Source organism: Gopherus flavomarginatus, chromosome 1 (genome assembly GCF_025201925.1).
Source record: "Gopherus flavomarginatus isolate rGopFla2 chromosome 1, rGopFla2.mat.asm, whole genome shotgun sequence".
Lineage (NCBI taxonomy): Eukaryota > Metazoa > Chordata > Testudines > Testudinidae > Gopherus > Gopherus flavomarginatus.
The window spans coordinates 207,553,275-207,576,979 of NC_066617.1; the positions used below are offsets into that span (position 1 = coordinate 207,553,275).

The 23,705-nt window shown below is 41.4% G+C and overlaps 1 protein-coding gene across 7 annotated transcripts in view; it reads right to left on the minus strand.

Moving 5' to 3' along the window:
- DSCAM (DS cell adhesion molecule) overlaps positions 1-23,705 on the minus strand; it is a 680,512-nt gene that overhangs the window by 186,693 nt on the left and 470,114 nt on the right. For 4 of the 7 annotated variants that reach the window (XM_050933241.1, XM_050933240.1, XM_050933242.1 and 1 more), the window contains exon 11: positions 20,551-20,724. In XM_050933241.1, coding sequence (XP_050789198.1) covers positions 20,551-20,724 — 174 coding nt within the window. Of the gene's footprint in view, positions 1-10,349; positions 13,570-20,550; positions 20,725-23,705 lie in introns of those variants that run through there. The other 3 variants (XM_050933256.1, XM_050933249.1, XM_050933244.1) reach the window with 3 other exon arrangements.

The window sequence follows — 23,705 nt, forward strand, 5'->3', positions numbered from 1 at the left end:
CTCTTTGGCTAGCAGAGATACTTAATATTGTATTTAAAATCAAATATGCTCTTTGGATCCAAAGCATAAAATATTTGCATAGGAACTACGCTCTTTACATTTTCTTTTGCCACATGAATATTATGCAGCAAAATATATGTAACTACTGTGGAGTGTATGTGTCACTCAATACTCAGGGATGGTTTATACTCTCTGCATATATTCTCAAAGTATGCTTTTTTGTTGGAATCTTTCTTGAAAATGACGTTTTTTAGACTTAATAAAAGTCTTGGATAAATAGTCTAGTATAAGATGCTAACTTCTAAAACGCTCTCTAAGTTTTCCAGTGTGTTAAAAAGCTTGCCTGGGGAGGGAGGAAGAATGAGGAGTCTAAAATTAAATTCTTTGTAAGGACCCAGAATGCAAGATAATTTAATTTTTATAACTAATAGAGTGAGAACCTGGGAGAACCTGACAGTCAAGATTAGTAAAAACAGATTCCATTATAACCCCCATTTTCAAAAATGCATAACTTTTTGAAACAAACATTTTGTGCTGAAAATGTCCATGCTTAGCTCATCAGGAACACATGAAACTGTAGGCATGAAAAATCATGGATTCATGTTTTAAGGATCTGTCCACAACTTCTGCTGCATTTGACAATATTCTTCAAATTCTACATTTTCATCTGAGAGGTGAGGGGAAGACAGCTCAAGTATGGATTTTTAAATAATCAGTACGGAGATGGTAGCTGAACATGCGTAAGTGGATGAGGTCACCTAGGGTTAAGACAGAGAGGAAGGCAGGAGGAAGGGCTGAGCCTTGTAGAATACCAACAAATATGAGGTGGAGGAAGGAGGAACCTCATAGATTATGGAGGAAGGGCAGAGAGATAGAAGAAGAATTAAGAGAGAACAGACTCACAAAGCTGACTGATAGCATAAGTTATTGAGGAGGCAACAACCAAGGATACCAAAACCTTCAGAGAGATCAAAGAGGATGAGGAAGGAGTAAAGGTCCAACAACTTAGGCCTCAATCCTGCAATTCATTGCGTGTGGTTAGACTGCTGTGCTCGCACAATGCCTCACTGAAGTCAACACATCATAGGACTGAGGCCTTAGTCAGGAAGGGATCACTTAGGCCCTGGTAAAAGCAGTTTCAGTAAAGTTCAGGGAGCAGAAGTCAGGTTGAAGGGGTTCAAAGAGGAAAGGAAGCCAGGACATGTTTTGTAGATTGCCCATTCAAGGTTCTTAGAGAGATGGGACATTGCCACACTTCAGGGTACAGTTCAGATGAATATGGTGTTGTGTCACCTCTTGCCCTGCAACACTGGGTGTTTAACAATGCTTTGCTGCTATAGCTCCCAGCCTGGGATGCTCACAGCCAGCCTATAAGCATTCAGGGCCCTGAGTGTCTGTGTGCTAAACAGCCCTGATTCAGCAGCTCTGACTCCAGAAGCCTATCTACAGACCCACAGCCCCACTCTAGCTTCCACCAGCTTTGGTGACAACCAGCAAGTTGACACCAACACACTCCTGGTCCCAAACTTGCCCCAAACCATGTGCCCTGAAGTGTCCTTCCCTCTCCTGGACAGCTCAGAGAAATAATAAGGTTTATTTTGTTTCTGTAAAGAGAAAAAAGCACATCACAATTTATTAACTGGCATAAATACACCCTTCCCTGCAAACACAGCACTGAATTGGTTGATAGTAAAAATAAAACAAATGTATTAACAACATATATATGAGATTAAGTGAGTTTGAGTATAAGGAATGAAGATAGAAAGAGTTACATGTTAAACAAAACAAAATATGCATTCTAATGGCTAAGATTTAACAATCTACAGTCTTTGTACAAGGAAGATTTCTTACTAATCTTTTTCCTTTCCAGCCATGGCTGACTTTGTCTCACAGTCAAGATCTTCCACATGTCTGTTACAGCTATCCCCCTACTCTATTTTGTTTCTTACAGCTGTCCCCATACTCCATTTTGTTTTTGTTCTCCTCCTGTGGCCGCCCCTCCCTGGCTGTTAAGTTGTTTACCAGGGCCACTGCCCTTCTCAAAGGGAGGGCCCCTTAAGTTGTTTAACAAGAGCCATTGCCCTTCTCAAAGGGATGGCCACTTGTGCTGCATGCTAAGTGGGACCACTGCCCTGTTCAAAGGGTTGGTCCTGTTATCACCTTGTTAAACCTGGGCTTTGTGTAGGGTAGGCAATGTCCAGAGCTGCAAGACCTAATGTGTTTTTAAGATCCTGGGCATGAGTCATAGGCCTCATGTGCTTTTGAGTCCTGAGTGTGAACTCACACCTATTGTTCAGGACTCTGCCCAGGCACGTCTCTGTGCTCACCTGCAGTTTTTCCCTGTGTCTCCTCCCCTGTGACAGACGGAGCCTATCAGGATTACTGGCGGGAAACTGCCTGAGTCTGCCTTTAAAAACAGGCATTTTTAAAACAAACATCGGAAAGGTTCCTGCATTGCTGCCTGGTCTGATCAGCCAGGGGTTCTGGGGGGTCCTTTCTCCACTCTCATTTTATTTTTGAGTGTACCCCCGTTTTTTAACCCCCACCCACGAAGAACGAATTGCTGCCTGAGAGATCTCCCGATTATCGAGACCATACCAAGCCCTCCTTGCTTCTTCTGATGTTGTTGCTGCTTCTGCCTTTGCTGCTACCTTGGGGACTGGTAAGAATCCCTCTGTGAAACTTTCTATACTTTTATTTTGTTATTTTAGCTACTGGCTCTGTTTCCCCAGCACACAGACTCAAGCTAAACCTTGGTCTGTGTCTTAAAACCTCTCTTAAACTCCACGGTGCTTTGCCGCTAAAATAAGTTTGTGCCGCCGCTAAGCTCTGCTCCTGTGGGCTTTGCTTCGGGGATCACTGCTTTCAGCCATTCCACTGCTGCAGCCACCATCCCTTGGCTTCCTTGGGGGGCTGCCTTAGGAGCTGTATCCTGGGCACATACTACTCTGCCCTCTATGACCTCCCCATAGCATAAGGTGCACCATAGGTTTTGCTTTTTAGTTTAATAAGTCATAGTTTGCTAGGATTGTAGCGCTTGTAAGTTTCACCTGCCTTGCTGTAGTTGCTGTTTTGTTGCTCCGTATAGTTGCTTGTTATAGTTTGCTTAGAACTGTGATATTTGTTGTTTTGCCTAGTCATTGGTTAAGATAAATTTTAAAAAGCCATTGCCTGGTCGTATTCTGTACCTGTTTTGTTACTTTGTATAAGCTGCTTGTCATTTTATATAAATTTGATTAAGTTAGACGATAGATAAGGTTTTTGGTGTTTGAATTCGTCTTCCCGCTGTCCCAATCTCTCCCTGAACTTTCCCGTGTCTGTTTTTCCCCCGCTCCAATCTCCCCCTCTGTGTACTTCCCCGTGTCTCCCTGTTGTAACCCCTTGCTGCTTCTCCCCTTGTGTAACCTTCCAAACCCTTTGCCGCTTCTCTCCTTTTTTTTTGGGTGTCCCTCCAGCCCTTCCTTACACTTCTCTGCTGCCTCTCCCTGTATCCCCTGTATTTGTGCTCCCGCTTCTCCGCTGCCCCTCCCCTACCAAAGATCGCCATCACACTGCTCCGTTTGTCTTCACCCCGCTGCTCCGCAACTTCACTGAAGTGCTCTCCGCTGCTGCAACCTGTTTCTTCCCTCAGCTGTCTCCCCCATTCTCCACGTGCCTTCCCATCGCTTGCACCCAGATTCCCCTTAAGTGCGCTCCAGCTGCTCTTGTCTCCCGTACGTCCAGCCCGCAGGCTCCTGAAGACTGCTCTGGGCTTCACCCTGCAGGGCTTCAGAGTCTCTCACTGCTTGCAGCTGCACTCTCCTCTCATCAGTTGCCACTGATCATTCACTCCACTCCCCACTCCTGTTTCTTGACTCAGCCTTTAGGTACACTCTTGCAGATTATCTGCTATTACAACCTCACAAATTAAGTCATTAATTTTCTTCTGTGCTGTTACATTGCATAATTTCACTTATCACCCATATTGTATCATTGCACTGTGATTCACATCTTACTTGTGGTTATAACACCCCATTGGTCGCCTCCACTTTTCTGATATACTTTGTATTTGCATTGATGCCACTGTGTTACATTATATATATAGCTATTAACCACTTAATGCATTCTATCTGAGATTGTTGACCATTTCATATAGAAGCTACCATTTTACTTTGCATTTCTTTTTGGTACATTTTGCATTCCACACTGTATCTAGAGTTGTTCCTATATAAAGTTGAGTTGCTTATTGATTGTACTGTATCCCATTGTGCTGAACCCCACTTACTGCACTCCACTCTTAGAACTCCCTACACTGTTCAATAAGAAGAACCCCGCCCCCATCATTGTCTATTGTAAACACCCTATACACCCCATCCCATCATATTTCGTTGTTAAATTCCCACCACTTCCCTTTTCCTTTAATAAAGAAATTAATTGGCACCCCACCTGTGTGGTAATTGCTCCCCAAGATCCCATATACCTGTGGGCAGCGACACCACAGAAACACAAAAGGCTGCTTTCCCTTGTCTTCCTAGGTGAAAGATCTTTGCCTAATCAAGTTTCTCACCTATATTCAGTTTTAAGATACTTCAACCCCACATTGGCTGAAAGACCCACCTTTCTCAGCTTGCAAGAACTCTGTTCCATTGTGTCTGTCTAGTGATGGATGCCAAAGATGGCTTCTATCCTTGCATATATCTTCCAAAGTTCAATGAATTTGTTTCAAGAGGACGGATGACCTCATGTTTTTCTTCATTTCCTGCAAGTTTCCCATTTCTTTGTATGTAAATGGGGCTTCCATTGTTTTGATTCCACTATGCCTAATTTATGTAGGAGACAGGTATATAGCGGTGTCATTCCCTCGTCTCTGGAAGAGATTTTGTTTTTCCCTTTGTTTGGACACAGAGCGTAAAGCCTAATATCAAATGAGTATCCACAATTCCTTATATAATGTCAATACATACATTTTACCATGATATTAATCACCAGTATGTCACAGACTTTCATAAAACACCTCACTTGATAAACTTTTTTAATACAGTCATGTGGAAGCAGAGAAAGAACTGACAGGGATTTGTAGGGGATATTAATGCAAGACAGTCTCTTTTAGCAAGAGTCAGGCTAGCTGTCACCCAATAAAGCGAGATTTGTAGAAGCAACGATTGTGTGAGGTGAGTGGGAAAGAACTGTGTGAGAAGTTGTTGTGACCTTGTGTTGATAATGAGAAATGTAGTCTGGCATCTCTTTAGAAATGAGAAAAACAAGATATCAGGATGAACTAGGTATAAACAAAATGCAGCTGTTGCTTATTATTGTCTGTAACAAAAGGTATAAATGCTTGCTGTAATTGTTTACCTGTGGAGAGACCTGCCTGGGACTGGGGCACCCCTGTGTCCTGGGGCACTCCCTTCCTCTATACAACTGTAAAGAGAAAATAAAGTATCTGACTCTGCTGCACCCAACCAAAATGTGAGAACTAAGTTTTTCTCCGACAGTCGTATTGTAATTTGATTTACTGTACCCCTATATTCACCCCTTTTATGAGACTATGATAAATTTTGTACAAAGTATGCCTTGTGAAGTATCTTTTTAAAACTCATAATTTGCTTATCACTACTGCCCTGGTAAAATATGTGTGGCAACATTACATGTAAAGTTATAGAATTCCTCTGTATGTTATTACAAGACATATTTCAAGTCTGGGGTAGGGAGGGGGCAATCATAAACCAGTTTCCCATGGACAAAAGGCTAGCCAACACCTCCTCCAGTGTCAACAAAATCAAATGGACCATCACCTGATTAAGTGGTTATTCTTTGGCAGGAAAGAGGATGTGGGGGCAAATCTACATCCTGACAAAGAAACAGCTGGGGGTTCCTGTCCACGTAGACTTTGTTTCCTGAACCTCAGCTGGAGATGATTCTTGAAGAAGAGAAAGAACTATAAATGGAGGAGGTGCCCCACATTATCTGTTCCTCCTTTCCTCTCTACCCCTGGAAACCACAACACCTGGAAAACAAAGGAAACAGCTTTGGACTGGAGGAGGTATCCTGACTGAAAGAATTCAGCCAATAAGACTCTAGAACCTGGTCAGAGAGACCTTTGCTTTGAATTTACTCTAACTTGTTAAGTTAGGCAATAGTTGTGATTTACTTTTATTATCTTGTAACCACTTCTGATTTTTATGCTTCATTGCTTGTAATTTTAAAATCTATCTTTCTGTAGTTATTAATCTTGTTTATTGTTTTCTCTAGACCTGTGTGTTTGGACTGAAGTGTTTGGGAAGTTCCATTTGAGATAACAGGATTTGTGCCTATCATTTTCTATTAATAAAATGACGAATTTTATATGAGTTTGTATTGTCCAGGAGACTGCTGGGCAGTACATGATGCACATTTCTGGGGGAAAGTCTGGACCTGGGAATTTGCTGGTGTTACTCTGCAGTATAATTCAAGGATGACTGGCTGTAGCATTCTTGCGGTATAATTTACATGCTGGAGGCTGTGTGTGAGCAGACTAGGAACGGTGGCTTTCACAGCAAAACAGTGTAAAAAGTGCCCCAGACTGGAGAACTGAGGGGACACAGTTGTTCATCAGTCCAGGTTGTACTCTCAGTAATGTCACATGTATACAATCAGTTGATTCAATTGCTTGTCACTTGAGGTTCTAAACCCCCTGCCTTTTGTAGCTCAGATAAAGTTTCTCTTGCCTGATGGAAGCTGTCTCTGTCCCATTTGTTAGCTTGATGGCTTTGTTTATCTAATATGCAAATAGATCGCCATTGTCTCTGCCTGATGACTGGGCCAGCCAGAAAAGCAAATACACATTCTTTTGTCTAGGGCAGATCTGTGTGCCACCTCACCCTGACATGCCTGGTTTAGACACACTTTAGTCATTTTTTCAGCATATCTCCATAACTCTCAATAAACACTGTGCACATACATCATACAAGAATATTAATGATCAATGAATTATTAATTTTCCAATGATACATTACATGACACCTTTTAGATTCAGATTATAACCACAGTGAGTTGGGGTACACGGAATTGGTCAGGCCAGCTGAAACTCATTACCTGATACCAGGGAGCCCCTGGCCCTCTGGAATTGGGATTCTCTTAGGGTCACAAAACTTGCATTTTTGCTCTTTATCATTCGAGAATACCAGCTTCTGCCTTGTAGTTGAGTTCTGAAACATACTGTGATCAAAATATACTGAGAAGTGGCCTGATGACCTGTATGGAAGAAAGTGGCTTGATGGCTATGGATAGAAGAAAAGAGGGAGGGCAGATGAAAAATGAGAAAAGTTATGAGCAACATCCATATCTTGGTGCATCTTGGCCTTGGAGTGTATTTAAGTTGGTATATGCTTATAACTTTATAAATAGGAAGCACCCTCAAGTTAGCACTATAGTAAGTAGAGAGAAGAAAAACTAAAAAGGAGAAATGTTCATTTCTTAAAAACAGGGATGAAGTAATCAACACTTCTGAGGAGGAAAATAGTCACATGTACTGTATATGGCTGGTAAATTGATTAGTATCTCACTATCAGTTTTACCATCTCTTCTTTAGAAGTATGCCACTTATCACTGATTTAAGCATATTCATTTTCTGTTAGCAAATTTAGCCCCAACTCCTGATGAACTGCAAATACAAAAATAAGTGATGATGAATCATGCATGTATTTCCTATAATGGGAATTTATATTCTGCTGGGTGCCAACACACACACACGCCTTCCACATTAGGAAAGTAATTTAAATTTGCTCCATCATCAATGAAAAAAATCTATTAATAATTGCACATGTGATGAAGGATAGGTAGAGCTGTGTGTCATCTGCATATTGCTGGCACTTTAGTCCTTGCATCTGACAAGTTCACCTAGTCACTGAATGTAAATGTTGAAAAGAACCAGAGACAGAATTGATCCTTGTGGGACTGCACAGGTGAGGGATTTATTGGTGGAGGTCCAGTTTCCCATCATGATTCTTTGGATGCATCCCTCCAGGAAGAACTCAAACATTCAGTGCATTACCCTGGACTCCTGACACCTGTCTCAAGCAGGGCTTGAGGATTTACAAAGACCCAAAAAGCCAAGAAAAGGAACCCTCTGGAGTAAGAGACAATAATCTATAACTATATAAGTGATGAAGAGAAAGCACAAGTTGTCATCACTGCAGAGGAGAGACTCTGCCAAGACGAGTGTCTCATGAAAGGTGGATCTGAGCTTTCTGAACTAGACAAAAGCTGTAAGGATTGACTATTGGGTAAGAAGTACCTTATTAGACAGGACATAACTTGTTAGTAAGTGTAGGCTATTGATTGCATTTTATGTTTTTCTTTTACTTGGAACCTTAATTGCAAACCCTTAATACTTGCTTTTATTTCAATCTCTGTCTCAAGCTCCATTAAACTTCAATTTGGTTTTACTATAAACCTAAGTGCATAGGTGCTGACTCTGTGGGTGCTCCAGGGGAGCACCCGCGGGCTGCGCCGATCAGCTCCTCCCCTTCCCCCCGCAATGCCTCCCACTTGAGGAGGATCAGCTGTTCGGCAGCAGGCAGTAGGCAGTGGAAGGGTAGAGGGGAGAAGTGAGTGTGTGGTGTGCTGGGGGGAGGGGGCGTAACAGGGAAGGAAGAGGCGGGACATCAGTGGGAAGAGGCAAGGCGGGAATGCAGCCTGGAGGAAAGGTGTGGAGTGGGAACAGGACCTGGAGTGGACTGGGGATTGAGCACCCCCCAGGAACTCAGAAAGTCAGCACCTCTGCCTAAGTGCTTTGTGCTGAGGAGACTAGTGAACTAGGACTTGCTGCTTTCACGAAGGCAGCAGACAGGTGTACATTATGGGTGTCCAGAACAGAACAGACAGGGCTCTCAAGTGTAACAAAGTGGGATGTGTAAATTGCTAGCCTGAATTGGGAAAGAGCTGGGCTCCTGGAGGCTGGATAGGAGTGCCTGTGTTGCCAACCACCATTGGAGAGGGTCTCCCCTGGTGGGCACAGATCAGGCTCTCTCGTGCTGTAAGCAGGTGATAGTGATCCACACCAGATACCTTGGGTAATTCTGAAAAGTGTCACAATGGAATGACAAAATATGATTTGGGTCATTAATGGGGCTAGATAGAAAAAAATACAGAGCTCTCTCCAAATATATTGTAACAGTGCAATAAGCAACTACAAGTAATAGTGAAACTCTGTTAAGCTAGTTGGCATATATTTGCTTAAAAGCCTATTTAGAAAAACATATATTATTCCAGAAATCTACATGCAGGCTTCATGTGATGGTACATCTAAACTGAATAATTTTGTTTTAAATTCTCTCTTTCAAAAAAGAAAAAGAAAACCCAAACAATAAGTGAGGACATTTTCCAATACACTTCTTGTAAGATGGAAGCTTTCCAAGATTATAGTATGCCTCTTAACCAGCTTCCTTTATATTCCATTATATTCTAATGCCACTGACATTGCATTTCTATGACAAATAAATTAGACTTGAATATCAGGAGAAGAAAGAGAAAAAGAGAAAGAGAGGCGCTCTATATTTCAACCAACCACCTATAATATACACTGGATTAATTTCCCTCTCTCCACAGGAATTGCATTGCTGTGACAGGCGAACTGTTCTCTGAGCAGGGCAAGCTGCCCTTTTAACTAGCTCAGTGGTTCCCAAACTTGTTCCACCGCTTGTGTAGGGAAAGCCCCTGGCGGGCCGGGCCAGTTTGTTTACCTGCCGCGTCCACAGGTCCGGCCGATCGCGGTTCCCACTGGTTGCAGTTCGCTGTTCCAGGCCAATGAGAGATGCTGGAAGTGGCACAGGCTGAGGGACGTACTGGCCGCTGCTTCCAGCAGCTCCCATTGGGCTGGAGCAGTGATCCACGGCCAGTGGGAGCTATGATTGGCCGGACCTGCGGATGCGGCAGGTAAAAAAACCGACCCGACCCGGCCCACCTGGGGCTTTCCCCTGTTCAGGTGCCAGAACAAGTTTGGGAACCACTGAACTAGCTCTACTGTATCTGATATTTTAAATATCCATTTTAATTCCACTCCACTCATTCCACTCAACACAAAAGGTTTATAAGATTGATGAAGGTAAATATGAACTGGATAATTTTCTAGGTAATAGCCATCACGGAAGTACCAGAATAGCAATGGAAAAATGGAAACATTTTACTATTATTTATTCTGCTCCTGCTCATAATGTGCTAGGTGCTGTCCATATACATATGTAACCCTTCTGCCCCTCTGAGGTGGTAGCAACAAGGGCCGTGTTCAGTATCCAGGGGTTCCGTTTCAATAACACAATGCATAACCGGCTCGAGCCTCCATCCAGTGACCTGGGACACTTACATACCACGCCCCCGGGGACCTCCAGGAGGCAATACTTCCCCACTTGCAAGCACGGAGTCTGAGTGTAGCAAAATCCTTTTAATAAAGGAGGGAAACAATGTGGCATCACATTGGAGAAATACCACAAACAGGATTATAACACAAACCATACGCAAAAAAAACCCATCTCCAAGTACGTCTGGCAATGTCCTTTCCCCCTTAGGGTCTTAAGTCCAATCACCCCAAAGTCCAACAACCCAAAAGTCGCTGGTCAGTGCCACCCCAGAGTTCAAAAGTTTATCTGCAGAGTTTTACCCCCTCCAGCCTGGGTGGGGGAGGGGAAGCCCACACAGGGTGTTAAGGGGCACCTTACGTGGGCCAGGGCCAACTGCTCCACCTCTCCGTGGAGTTCTGCTGCAGCCTTCACCACGACCAGCTCTAGCTGTGCCGCTCCTCCAGCCGATCCGTGAGTCACTCCAGCCGTCCCTGCAAACCGCTCCACTCCGCTCACTGTTCCATGGGCTGCTCCAACATGCTGCAAACTGCTCTGCTCTGCCAGGCACTTAGCGATATGTCTTCAGGCTCCCCCACTAGCTAACATAGCACTCAGTGATCTCAGCTCAGCTCTTTTAGTGATTTCAGCTCTTAGTAGGGGAGCCCTGGTGCTGGTGCACCATTAGCCCAACATGAATTCAGCTCAGCAGTCTCAAGATGGACTCCTAATGGAATCAAAATTAGCTCTTCTCTTTAAAAGTGGAGAGAGGAGGATGTGCAATTGGTGTTCCAGGCCCTCAAAAGGGGTCCATACCATTAGATACACACACCAGTCCCCAACCTCTCTCAATTCACTGGGTTTTGGAACCCATGTCCCTTGTCTAGCAAGTGTCACTTAATTTATATTGAGACATCTTCATAAAGCAGTCTTGTAGTTCCTCATTCACATAATTGGGTGGCAACACTTTATTTATTGTGCCCCAATAACAAAGAAATTGGGGATCCCAGAGCTATCAAAATAAACATCCCAGGCTGCCTTGGGCTATGCTGGGTGCGCCCATGCAAATACCTGAGATTCCACACTTCCTGAAATTCTTTCCATACTTCCCATAATTCACCACCAGATGTCAGGGTAGAGCTCATCCTGACTCTGCTTACACATAGGAGACACAGATCCCAACCCTGTGATGAGCTCTGTTGGGCAGACCCTTGAGGGCAAGCAGTTCCATTGCCTTCAGTAGGTCTGTGTCTGGGTGCTCATTGCAGGATCAGAGCCACTGTCCTGTCTCCAAAAAAAAGTTACAGTTTAATAGGACGAGCAACATACCAAGGGCAGGGAAGATGGATACAGTGAAAATATCTGTAGTTTTATACACATTTCACCTATCGTGATTATTTATACATTTTTAAACATAAAGAAATAAAATATTGACTACACTACACCATCTCCTTCAGACTATCCAGTAGTAATTGGCTAGTTTCTTACAGGCCTCATAGCAAAAGTAAGTTTGAAAGAAGGCTTTGAAGCAGGAAATGGTAATGATTTTACTGCATTGATCATCTCTGCAATGATGCCTTAATATTTTACATCCCTTATGCTACCTCTGACAGCAGAACACTTCTGACAATAGAATTACAGTCCCAACTGAATGTTCTCTATGTAAGTATTAAAAAAAATCCACATATACTTCATGTTTAATTTTGTTATGCAAGCACCACAGGGCTTGGAGAGACGACTATCTACAAGAAAAGATAATGAGTGTGATGTCGTTTATCCAGATAAAAAGATATTGTAGGTCTATATATACTTATCTATATTGCCTTAGGGTAAGAATCTCTATGTTTCATCTTCCTGCTAGCAGCACTGCTGGTGCAGCTAGTCTCCTGGGAAAGAAAAAGGCGCTGCTATTTTTTTTTCTCCCGCATAGCCAATTACAACAGGGTTCTTTCTTTAAAAAAAGAGAGCAAATTTCCAGTCTCTTCTTTAAAAAAATGACGGTAATGTAATGATTTGCATACAAAAGCACTTTAATATTTGTACTGTAGTGCATCTGGCAATTATCTGACGAGATATAGCAGTCGTTTCAGCCATTTGCCACAGGCTTGACATTAGTGAGAAAAGTAAAAAGCATTCAAATCTACAGAAAAAAAGGGATATTCCAGTTTTCTACCAGCTACCTTGAACATACTTCACGTTTAATTTCACCCTGTTGCCACAAGCACTGTGTTGTTATGACGGCTGATCTGCCATGGAATAGCTGTAAAAGAAAATCAACAAAGGGTCGCTTCAGCGACTTTCAGTGCAATTTACTGGCACTTGTATCTTGCGGCTGCTGCCGCCTGTCGGGGTAATGACACATGATGGGTGATTAAAGTGCAAGTCCTTAAATCAAAGCTGTGCCGATGGTCTGAAGAGGCAGCGAACAGCACTCAGAGCTTGTTCATTTCTCATAGTGGGAGGATCTCATTAGAATAAAAAGGGGCCTGTTATACTAACAAGAGTGAGTATTTGTGTCTAGGGAACCTTTGCATGTTTTCAAGATTTACCATAGCTTTTCTCTAGCTTCTCCCAGCCTGCATTCAAAAATAAAAGTACTACAATCCATCAACATTTACTTGAAATTAGAACAGAGGCTCCCAATGGTTTGTTTATACCTACATATTTCAAGAAAGATACACTCATCCTATGGCCAGGAGGGTAGGGTAGAAAAAGGCAAGGCAATTGGGTATGGCAAGAAAAAGGCACTTTTTGGGGTGTATATGCTGCTTTCAGTTCAGCTGAATTAATTTTTTATTATTTTTTGCCTTTACTTACTCCATTGTTCTGATGACATGTTTAAGTCATTGAACTATGGAGTCTCCCTTTTCCATTGGACAGAATCTCAGCCCTCTCTGCCTAAAGTGGCTGCAACAGATAAGAAATTTTAAACTTTGGCTCAAGATGGCAGAACATAGAAGGAGAAAATAATAAAACACAGAGTGTACAACTGGAGTTTTGTCATGGAAAACACTATTTATTGACCATGGAACTGCAAAATGTGGATAAAGGCCAGATGAAGAAATAGCCGTCAGAATAGTTGGGCTTCTTCACAGTGAACTTGACACTGTGAGACAATTGTTCTTCCTACAATGGATTTTTGAACATGCTACAGATGGTAATTTTTATCTTCCTTTACAGCCACACCATGGGTGATGAGCTGGAGTTACTTTGCTGAGGTAAACACACTGCAAGCTCCATTATCATTCACTGGCTTTACTGCAGGAACAAGGGGTCACTGAATAAAATTAATAGGCATTAGGTTAAAAACAAACAAAAGGACGTACTTCTTTACACAACACACAGTAAACCTGTGGAATTTGTTTCCAGAGGATGTTGTGAAGACCAAAACTATAACTGGGTTCAAAAAAGAACTAGATAAGTTAATGGAGGATAGGTCCATCAATGGATATTAACCAAGATGTTCAGGGACACAACCCTATGCTCTGAATGTCTCTGACCTCTGACTGCCAGAAGCTGGGACTGGACAATGGGGATGGATCATTTGATAACTGCCCTGTTCTGTTCATTCTTCTGAAGCACCCGGCATTGGCCAGTACTGGAAAACAGAAAACTGAGCTAGATGGACAATGGGTCTGACCCAATATGGCCTTTCTTATGTTATTATGTAGGTATTTTGGTAAGACAAACTCATTTAAGTGTGTCTTTATTCTGCAGGATAAAGGTACACAAAGAAGGACAGGTGTACATTTGTTTTTCACCTATGACTACTGCAATGTCTCAATGATACGGTAGCGTGTTACCTTTCAACAGTGGAAGATATAGTTTCATAGGACTCAGAGTTCCCTTACATAAGGCTCCATTTGTTCTTTGTGTTTTTGTATTTAATTATCATCATTTATTTGTATTGTAGTAGCACCTAGAGCCCTCAACTGAGATCAGGGCCTCACCGTGCCAGGTGCTGTACACACAGAGTGAAAGAATACCTTCCTGTGAAGAGCTTACAGTTGAAATGGAGTTACCAGATATAGAGTGGGAGGGGTGTCATAAGCAGATAGTTAAGGGTTAATGTCTCTTTTACCTGTAAAGGGTTAACAAACAGGGAACCAAACCTTGCTGTGAAGAGCTTACAGTTGAAATGGAGTTACCAGATATAGAGTGGGAGGGGTGTCATAAACAGATAGTTAAGGGTTAATGTCTCTTTTACCTGTAAAGGGTTAACAAACAGGGAACCAAACACATGACCAGGGAACCAATCAGGAGACAAGATACTTTCAAATCTTGGTGGAGGGAAGCCTTTGTTTGTGTTTTTGGGTTTTGCATTGTTCTCTCTGGGCTCTGAGAGTGACCACACGTACCTACAGGCTCTGTAATCTTCTATTCCAATTTTGTGAGTGCAAATGTAGAAAGGCGGTATAGTCTTTTTTATTTGCTTTCCTTTATTTGCAATTGTGTAGTTTGCTGGAAGTATTTTAAATTGTATTTGCTTGGGGGGATGCTTCTTTTTAGTTTCTATAAGCTGACAGACCCTGTAACTTTTTACCATCTAAATTGCAGAGATAGAGCTTTTACTTTTTCTTTCTTTTTATTAAAAGTTTTGCTTTTAAGACCTGTCTGATTTTTTCCCTTGTTGAGGGTCAAGGGAATTGAGTCTGTACTTAACAGGGAAGGAGAAGGGAGGGGAAGGGTAGAATCCCTTTGTTTTAGATTAATGGAGCTTGAATCTGGATTGCCTCTGGGGGAAGGTATCATTCTTCTCTGTGTGGTGATTTAAGGAGTTGAATCACGATGATCTCCTAGTGTACCCAGGGCGGGAAAGAGCTGGGAGGAAGAAAGGAGGGGAAAGGAAAATGGTTTATTCCCCTTTGTTGTGAGACTCAAGGAATTTGGGGTCCCCAGGGAAGGTTTTGGGGGAGACCAGAGTCTATCAGGCGTTCTATTCTAAGTCCTGATTGGTGGCAGCATTACAGGATCTAAGCTGGTAATTAAGCTTAGGAGAATTCATGCTAGTACCCATATTTTGGACGCTAAGATCCAGATTTGGGAATTATACTATGACAAGGGGAAACAGACACAGAGAGGTGAAGTAACTTACCCAAGGTCATACAGCAGGTCAGAGGAAGAGTAAAGACTAGAATCCCAGGCTCCCAACCCAGGGCCCCAGCCACTGGCTGTTTTCTTCTCTGCTCCAAGCTCTTGTCATAGATCTCTAGCAGGGTTTAGCTAAAATATTTGAAGTGGGGTAGCTTAGCATGATAACTATTATCTGCGATTAATACATTCATGCTGGAAGGATGCATGAGTTTGACTCCAGGGTACAGCTTTAGGTTTATGTATTAATCATGTATAATGCAAATAGTTAAGAAGTGTATTTGAGAGGAAAGTGAATGAAGTGATTTTATTGGTAGACAAGACTTGCTGGATGTGTTTTGGTGTTCAGACTAAACGTCACCAGTCTCCCTGCTGGCACGCTAATGAGTGATGGATTTAGGAAAGATCAGGGAAATCATGGCTGAATCCGGTTGATGATTTTAATAGGAACATACCACAGATTACTTCCTATGTTTTATACTGAAGCTTGGCTCCCATTAGAAATTCTTACCAAATTGTTTTAACACATTATACACGCTCTAGTTTGGAATTAAAGTGTGATAGTGTTCAGATGAACCAATCTGTGCAGTTAGTTTTTGAATGGTGCCCATTTTAAATAGACATCTCTTCTCCTATGACTCCTGGACAACCTTCAACTAACTTTAGTTCTTCTTTCACCTTCAAAGGCTTCTTATCCTCTGTAGAATTTCCTTAGAATCCCCTAATTCCAACCACCACTGGAAAAAAGTCCATTTCTGGATGCCTTCTTTCAGGGCTCTCTCATTGGTTTTTTTCACATTTTATATATCCTGGCGCATGTGAAGTTTGAAAATTGCATATGATGAGCCCAGCAGATAGTCACACCCAATGGTAATCTTCAGATGGTAAGGAGATGGATTATAATTGTTAGGCATAGACTATGTTTTTACGGTTCTCAGTCTAGCCCTTTGGCTGCTGCTCCAATATCCACTTTGGAGGCTCTTTCTCCTCCTCATCCTTGGAAAGTGGGGAGGGATAGCTCAGTGATTTGAGCATTAGCCTGCTAAACCCAGGGTTATGAGCTCAATCCCTGAGGGGGGCCATTTAGGGAACAGGAGTTAAAAAAAAAAGAACTGTCTGGGGATTTGTTCTGCTCTAAGCAGGGGGTTGGACTGGATGATCTCCTGAGGTCCATGATTTTCCTTGGGGCTCTGTCCTTTGGTACCTTCTCTCTTCCCGGTATGCTTATTCCTTATGCAATCTTCATCAGTCATGCAGCTTTAGTTATATTGTCTGAGGTAAATCATCTGACAACAAGCACCATTTGGAGCACTAAATAATATAAATACATATCTTGAATTGTCACCAGGTGCTAGCAAGGTTGTTTTTTAGCCTATATCAACTGCATAGTAAGTCTGTTTATTTGAGAAAAAATGAGGAAGAGGCAATAAACCAGTAAAGTACATTAGATCAAATGTTCATTCTAGCCAGTTATAAACTACCAATAAAAACACTTATCTTATGTTAACATCTACTGTAAATAGGGAATAACTTTGCATACTTGATACTAGAAATGATGGAAGAGGACAGAATCCAGACTTTCAGAAAGATGAGATTTATCTCAGTTAATACAGAAGACTGCTCTGAAAGTGTTAAAGTAGACAAAGGAGAAAATGGAGTTGACAGAAACACTCATTAAAAATGGAAAAAAATAACCTACAGATGAGATTATTATTATTTTTAATTCATGGTTATACTTTCAATGGTTGGCATATGTGTACATACGTCGCTAGTCGTTTAAGAGATAAGCCAAAAAGGAGGAGTGGAAGGAACCACTCCTTATGTCTCTTTTTCAAAGTGGTTTCAAGAGCTCAATGACTTTAAGTTTGTATTAAGCCACTTATTTCTTTCTCAAGTGACCTGAGATGCTACAGTTTGGTACACAGATTGAAAATCTATATAGTATATAGGAATACAGAGAGGGGGAAAGGAAGCTGGTTTGTCACAAGGAATCTTCAAAGAAAATAAGTAGCAAAATATTTGTGTTAATCTTTTTAAATTTTTGAAAGGATATTCCATTCCATTCCCTGTCACCCAGAAATCACTACCTGTAGCATATTTTATCCTCTTCTGCCTTTGAGTAAAAGGAGGCAGTTAGAGTGAACACATGGAGCTGGGCAAACACGTTATGCAGGATCAATTAATGACTAGCACAGTGAATTTCACTGAGGAAATCTGAGGCTTTCATCTTGTAGCAAGGATATCCCTGAGGACTACAGTACAGAGGCCAGCGTGTGACAGAGTGGGAAAGGGAGCAAGAATAATCACAGGGGAAAACGAAACAACATACAAACAATAGAATACATCTGGAGAACACCACATAGGTATAGGGTGTCCTTTGGAGTAACAGCAGTTTATTACATTTTAACCATCATAATCCCTATTATAACTGGGGATTCAGCCATATCATAGGCACACAACTGCACTATTCTATTGATGTCACTCCAGAAACCAGATTGCCCTTAATGTATGTTTGATTAAAGCTAAGTCTGAATCTCCTTTAAACATGCACCCACATACAAACACTGTATGCTATAGCTGCTTTACTAATCCCACACTGGGAACAGTATGTGTGTGAGTGTGTATGTGTGAGAGTACATGCACGTGTGTGTTTGCTATCTTAGAGCCAGAGGGGTTTTCATTAGATTCAAACAGTAACTAACTCTCCAGGGAGGCTCCTGCTCTTATCTGATAAGGGATGCTCTTTTATCACACATGAAACTGCATGCAGTGATCAGACAGGCAGTGTGCAGAGCTGCCAGCTAGGGAGAAGCTGCTTTTCTATAGCGTATTACAGAAATGTACTGCTACTGTGGTTGAAAACGGGTTCAAAAAATGGTCAATTACAGAAGCATGGGAAACTGGTGTTAAAACCTGATTTATGAAAACCATTAGTAATTGCTCATATTTTTGGTTTTGGAAATTTTGGATATCACATTACTCTGGTCATTTCTGCAGTGATCAGGAAAAATGGTCCTCTCCTTCGTACCAGTGTGTCACTTTTGACAAAAGATAAACTAGAACGTGGAAGATGTTTGAGGCTATTACTAGCAGGTGTAATAAGATTCACACTAGTCTTTGCAATCCATTTACAACACTGAATACAACAGTATTCAAAAACTGTATATCCTAGACTACAGATCCAATGAAGAATTAATAATCTGGATTTTCCCTCCCTTTCAGGGAAAAATACCTTTTTACTTTCAAAGACAGCCCTGTGTCAAGACAATTGACATCCAGAACTCTCAAAGCATTCAATCAATCTGTGAAATACAACAGACATGAAAGTGCATGCTGTCCCTGGTGATCTCCAGCAATGCTGTTCTAATAACTCAACAAGGAATGTTTGAAGGATGGTGTGTGCTTGTGTGTCACTAGTTCCTGTACATCTCTATGGTGAGGAAACGTATCAACATTGTGACTTCCTCTGGAATATATCTGTGACACTGACAAACCAGCTCTAGCCAAAACCATAGGCCAATTCACTTGTATGTGAATATCAAAGAAGGGTTGAGTGTTAGTATGTGTTCAAACTAATTCACTCATATGCTAATAGAGATCAAAGGGGGGATGTTGATTGTATTTTTTTTGTCTGTCTATAGCCTGTAGTTTGCTATTACATTACTTCTACATTATGCATACTATGTAATTAAATAATCCTAGATCAAAGGTGTGTTAAATGAAGAGTGTATTCAGGTGTTAGAACTTCATGAAAACTAATGGACCGTTAGGTGTATTGTTCTCATTATCTATTCAAAGGAAGGTCCATGTGGGTACAAAAGCTGTCAGCTAGCATTCTGTGTGAAGAAGATATAAAGGATGGATTCTAGGAAAGATCCTTCAACTCTGGATTGTTTTGGATTCCAAAAGAGTGGAAATACTTAGGGCATGGACAGAGATCCCCAGAGTTATATTGGGTAACCCTGAAAGACTTTTGGAGACTAGCAGATTATCACATCTCTGCTATCCTTTTGGATTTACAAATGTAGACTCAACTGTTAGTGTATTTTACCTATTTTAACCTGTCAATAACTCTCATTTCTTTTTCTTAACTAGTAAACCTTTAGTTATTTTACTAGAGCAATAGGCTGTCAGCGTTGTCTTTGGTGTGAGATTGAGAGTATCCATTGACTGGGGTAAGTGACTGACCCTTTGGGATTGGAAATCACCTGACATGATGTGATGTTTGGTATAGCGACTAGTATCACAAAATCCACCTGTCTGGGTGATAAGATAGGCTGGAGAGCCTAAGGGGTCTGTCTCTGACTCCATGGTAAGACTGTTCTAGTAATCCAGGAATACACATTTGTTACTGGCTTGATGAAATCTAATTATAGAACATACCACGAGTTTGGGGTGTCTGCCCTGTTTTCTGACAGCCTGACCTGAGATTGGCACTCTTGGTTGTGAGCCACTCCAGACAGCATGACAATATTATCATCTCTATATTCTCACCTGTGTTTACATTAAAGGAAGTTGTGTATATATTATTATTAAAATGTATTGTTTGTATTATTGTAGCACCTTGGAGCCCCAGTCATGGTCCCGTGCCCCATTGCGCTAGGACCTTTACAAATATAGAACAAACTCATATGTTAAAAATTATCCCTCCTGCCCATACAGTAAAGAAGATATGTTTAAGCCCCGTAAAGATCTCAGATCAGATAAAAAAGGCTTTGACCAAATCTTTTGCAGAAGTAAATATGTATGTGTTTTCTGAAAACAATCAACCAATGACCAATTTAAAATAAATGTAATAACTGCTGCGTATGGTACCTTGAGAATTAGCCCAGGAATTCTTCATCCTTCTTCTCGGCCAACCTTGGGGTTTGTTAGCAGATACTCATAGTATTTCTCCTTCATTATTCATTCCTTGTCCTTACCCAAAGAATGTTCTTACCACATTCTTCGCTATTGAACCATAAGTAGTGTCAACGCTCTGCCTTTTCATCTGTTTTTTAACTCTCCTAAATAAACCTTATGCAGCTATATTGACATTCCAGTTACAAGAATATGCAATTGAATTTTAATATCAAATAAAAAAACCTATTTTATCAGGAACAGGATGGTAACAAACAAACCTTTGTAACTCTGCTTTGGATCAAAAAGAATTGCTTTTAGTTCTTACTTTTAACAGTGAGGTACATGGACTTGCTGACGTCCGCTCCCACATCATTGCTGACCTTGCAGAGGTAGTATCCACTGTCTTCCTCCAGCACATGTTTAATCAACAAGGAGCCATTTGTGAGAAGCTGGATACGGCCATTCAAGGCAATGGGCTGGAACTGGGGGACTCCAGCACCTACAGAAGAACCCAAAAGATTAATCAGAAGGGAAGAGGTGAGGAATGAAGAATTTATTTAAAAGGCAGCACTACAACAGCTATCTATTATTACAGGCTAAATTCAATTAAAATGAAATGTAGCTTTCCGGCATTCTAACCATCTACAGAACAAACTGAATGCCTTTTGCCAAAACTAAAGTCATTCAATGGAAAGAAAGAATAAAAATGTCTTATCTTATCAATTATAACTGCAGTTACAATTCACTAGAAAGTAGGGGGTGGAGACGGAGGGAAAAAGGAGTAAGAGGGAGATGAAGATTTGCAGAGAGCTCCTGGTAAAAAGCCACATTTGTTGTACATTTAGTGGCTGATAAATTATTCAAAATTACAGCTGAACAGCCACAAAGTCTGCATTCCTTATGCATATACCAAATGAATTCCTTATGATCATGAGGGATGTCTATTGTAGTAAACATGGAATGCTCAAGGGACTTTAAGGACCTTGTTCACTAAACTCATGGGTAGCATGTGGACAAGCACATCAGTGAATATTTCCTCCTACAACTGACAGTCTAATCACACATAATCTCTGAGTCACTGTGTTCTGGGACAGCACTCAGATTGATGCAAGAACACATCTAACTGCAGGTGCAGTTTGCCATTAAAGAACTATAGTTGGTGCACAACTCACTCAGAAAATGCACTGGTCACTTTTCTATCAACAGTGAAATGAGGCATTGAACCAAACACAACTCTGGTGTAACTGCATTGCAGTCAAGGGAATTCAGCAGGGAGGGAATGCTGAGAAGGAGTTGTTGATATTCATCTCTTTAAGAAAATCCTCACTTCTCAAGGTTAGATTTACAGTATTGTATAACATCCTCCTGCATGTGTCCATCAAATTCAGTTTATTTCAGATATATTTATTATTTGCTAAGAGGTATCCCTTTCTAATAGTACATATTCTCATAGGGCCTGCATGAGGCCTACGGTGTACTTAAGTCCCACTCCTTTGATCTATTTTGATTCGATTCACCAGTGCTGTAGTGTTATTCCACAAATTGTGGCACCTGGGGTGGCCCAGTATTGAGATGTGCATGTAAGTTGAGGACAGCTTTGCAGCCCCATGCTGACTTGCGCAGAGCATTCCTTGGCTGGACATCAGGCAAAATAAGGAGTATGATGCTCTTAGATAATTGTCACTTTTTAAATAGTTTTTATGGCTCCTAGATACCACAGTGATGGCTGAATTTTATATGCATTAGATTAGATTAGACTGAGTACTGTAATATACTGGGATGAATAATAACTGATACCAAGCATTCTATTATCAGCATCAGTTATGCAAACAGAAGCCAGCTTAATAATCATTTTTGGACTGAAACAACCATCTAAAGGTAAATCTATGATATCAGCAAATATGTAGACATGTAGCCAAACTTCACTCTTTGGCATGAGTAGGAGCAATGAAACCAAATTAAAATGCAATGTACAATTTAAAGGATTTCAATCTGTTAATTTTCTCAGTCAGAGCTGCAAAGAATGTAATAAGGTGTGAACAAAGCTGTTAAACTTTTAAAAACAAAAACAAAACCCAAACTGTGCAAATCCCTCAGGGAGCAGATATGGAAACTGTCATAAGCTGCATAAATGGCTTTGTGATATTTCACTCTATATTCTTTATGAAAATATGCTTATGAAATGGATATGACACAACTGATATATACTTTATACAAGATGGCTCATTTGAGATATCATTGGAAAGGTTATGATTTACTGAATGTAATTATCCAATTTATATGCCTGTATCATTTCTGTATCTGAAGTTAAGAATATTGACTACATATCTGCATTTCAAATGTGTTACTTTGGGTGTCATCCCCAACTAGCCCTTCAGGTGCAATAATGAAAAAGGCAGACAGGGCTAATGGCCCAGTAGCAAACACAATGCACTGTAAAAGAGCTCAGTCCTCCTGTGGATGCTCCAGACAGCCTACGAGCAATGGCTGCCACAGCCCTGCAGAGACATGGGTCTGAGTCACCTGGTACTGGACCCGACCTGTTGGAATGCCAGTGTTCTTCCACTGGAAGACAAAGGGCTCGTGCCATACACAAGAGCTATATAAGGCAGGGGAGTGAAATCATTGTGGTTCTCCTCTGCCTCCACACACAAAGAGACACTGAAAAACACCAGGAAGCAAGGACTGAACTGAAGGGAGAAGGGTTGAACCCAGGCTGGGAGGGCATCCAGTCTGTGAGTGGAAATACCTGAAGTCTCAAGCTGCCAGTGTAGATGCCTTTCAAGACTTTCTATAATCTATCTATAATCTATCTGTGACAAGATTTAGGGTGAGAAATTATATTTGTAACCTGTTTCTTTAGTGAACCAAACTTAGTTTCAAGTATCAGAGGAGTAGCCGTGTTATTCTGGATCTGTAAAGGCAGAAGGGAGTCCTGTGGCACCTTACAGACTAACAGATGTATTGGAGCATGAGCTTTCATGGGTGAACACCCACTTCGTCAGATGTATGCGCAAAAGCTCATGCTCCAATATATCTGTTAACTTTAGTTTGCGTGTTTTGTTTTATTTGCTTAGTAATCTGCTTTGTTCTGTTTGCTACCCCTTTAACCACTTAAAATCTGCCTTTTATAGTTAATACAATTTGTTTTGTTTATTATTAAACCCAGTTTCTGTAATTTCTAATGGGGGGTGGAGTTGTGCATATCTTCCTCCACATTGAGGGAGAGGGCGAATATATGAGCTTGCGTTGTACAGATTTCTCTACAGAGCAAGACAATATACCTTTGGGTCTGCACTCCAAGGGAGGTGGACACCTGAGTGCTGGGGCAAGTCCCTTAAGCTGAGGCCTTCTAGAGCTGATCTCAGTGTCTGTGTCATTCTGAAGTTGGGTGTGGCCCTGCCTGTGTGTGTGCTGGAGGAGGCTTAAGAGCCTGGCTCAGCAAGACAGGTAAAAAGGCTGCCCTGGCTGGCAGAACAG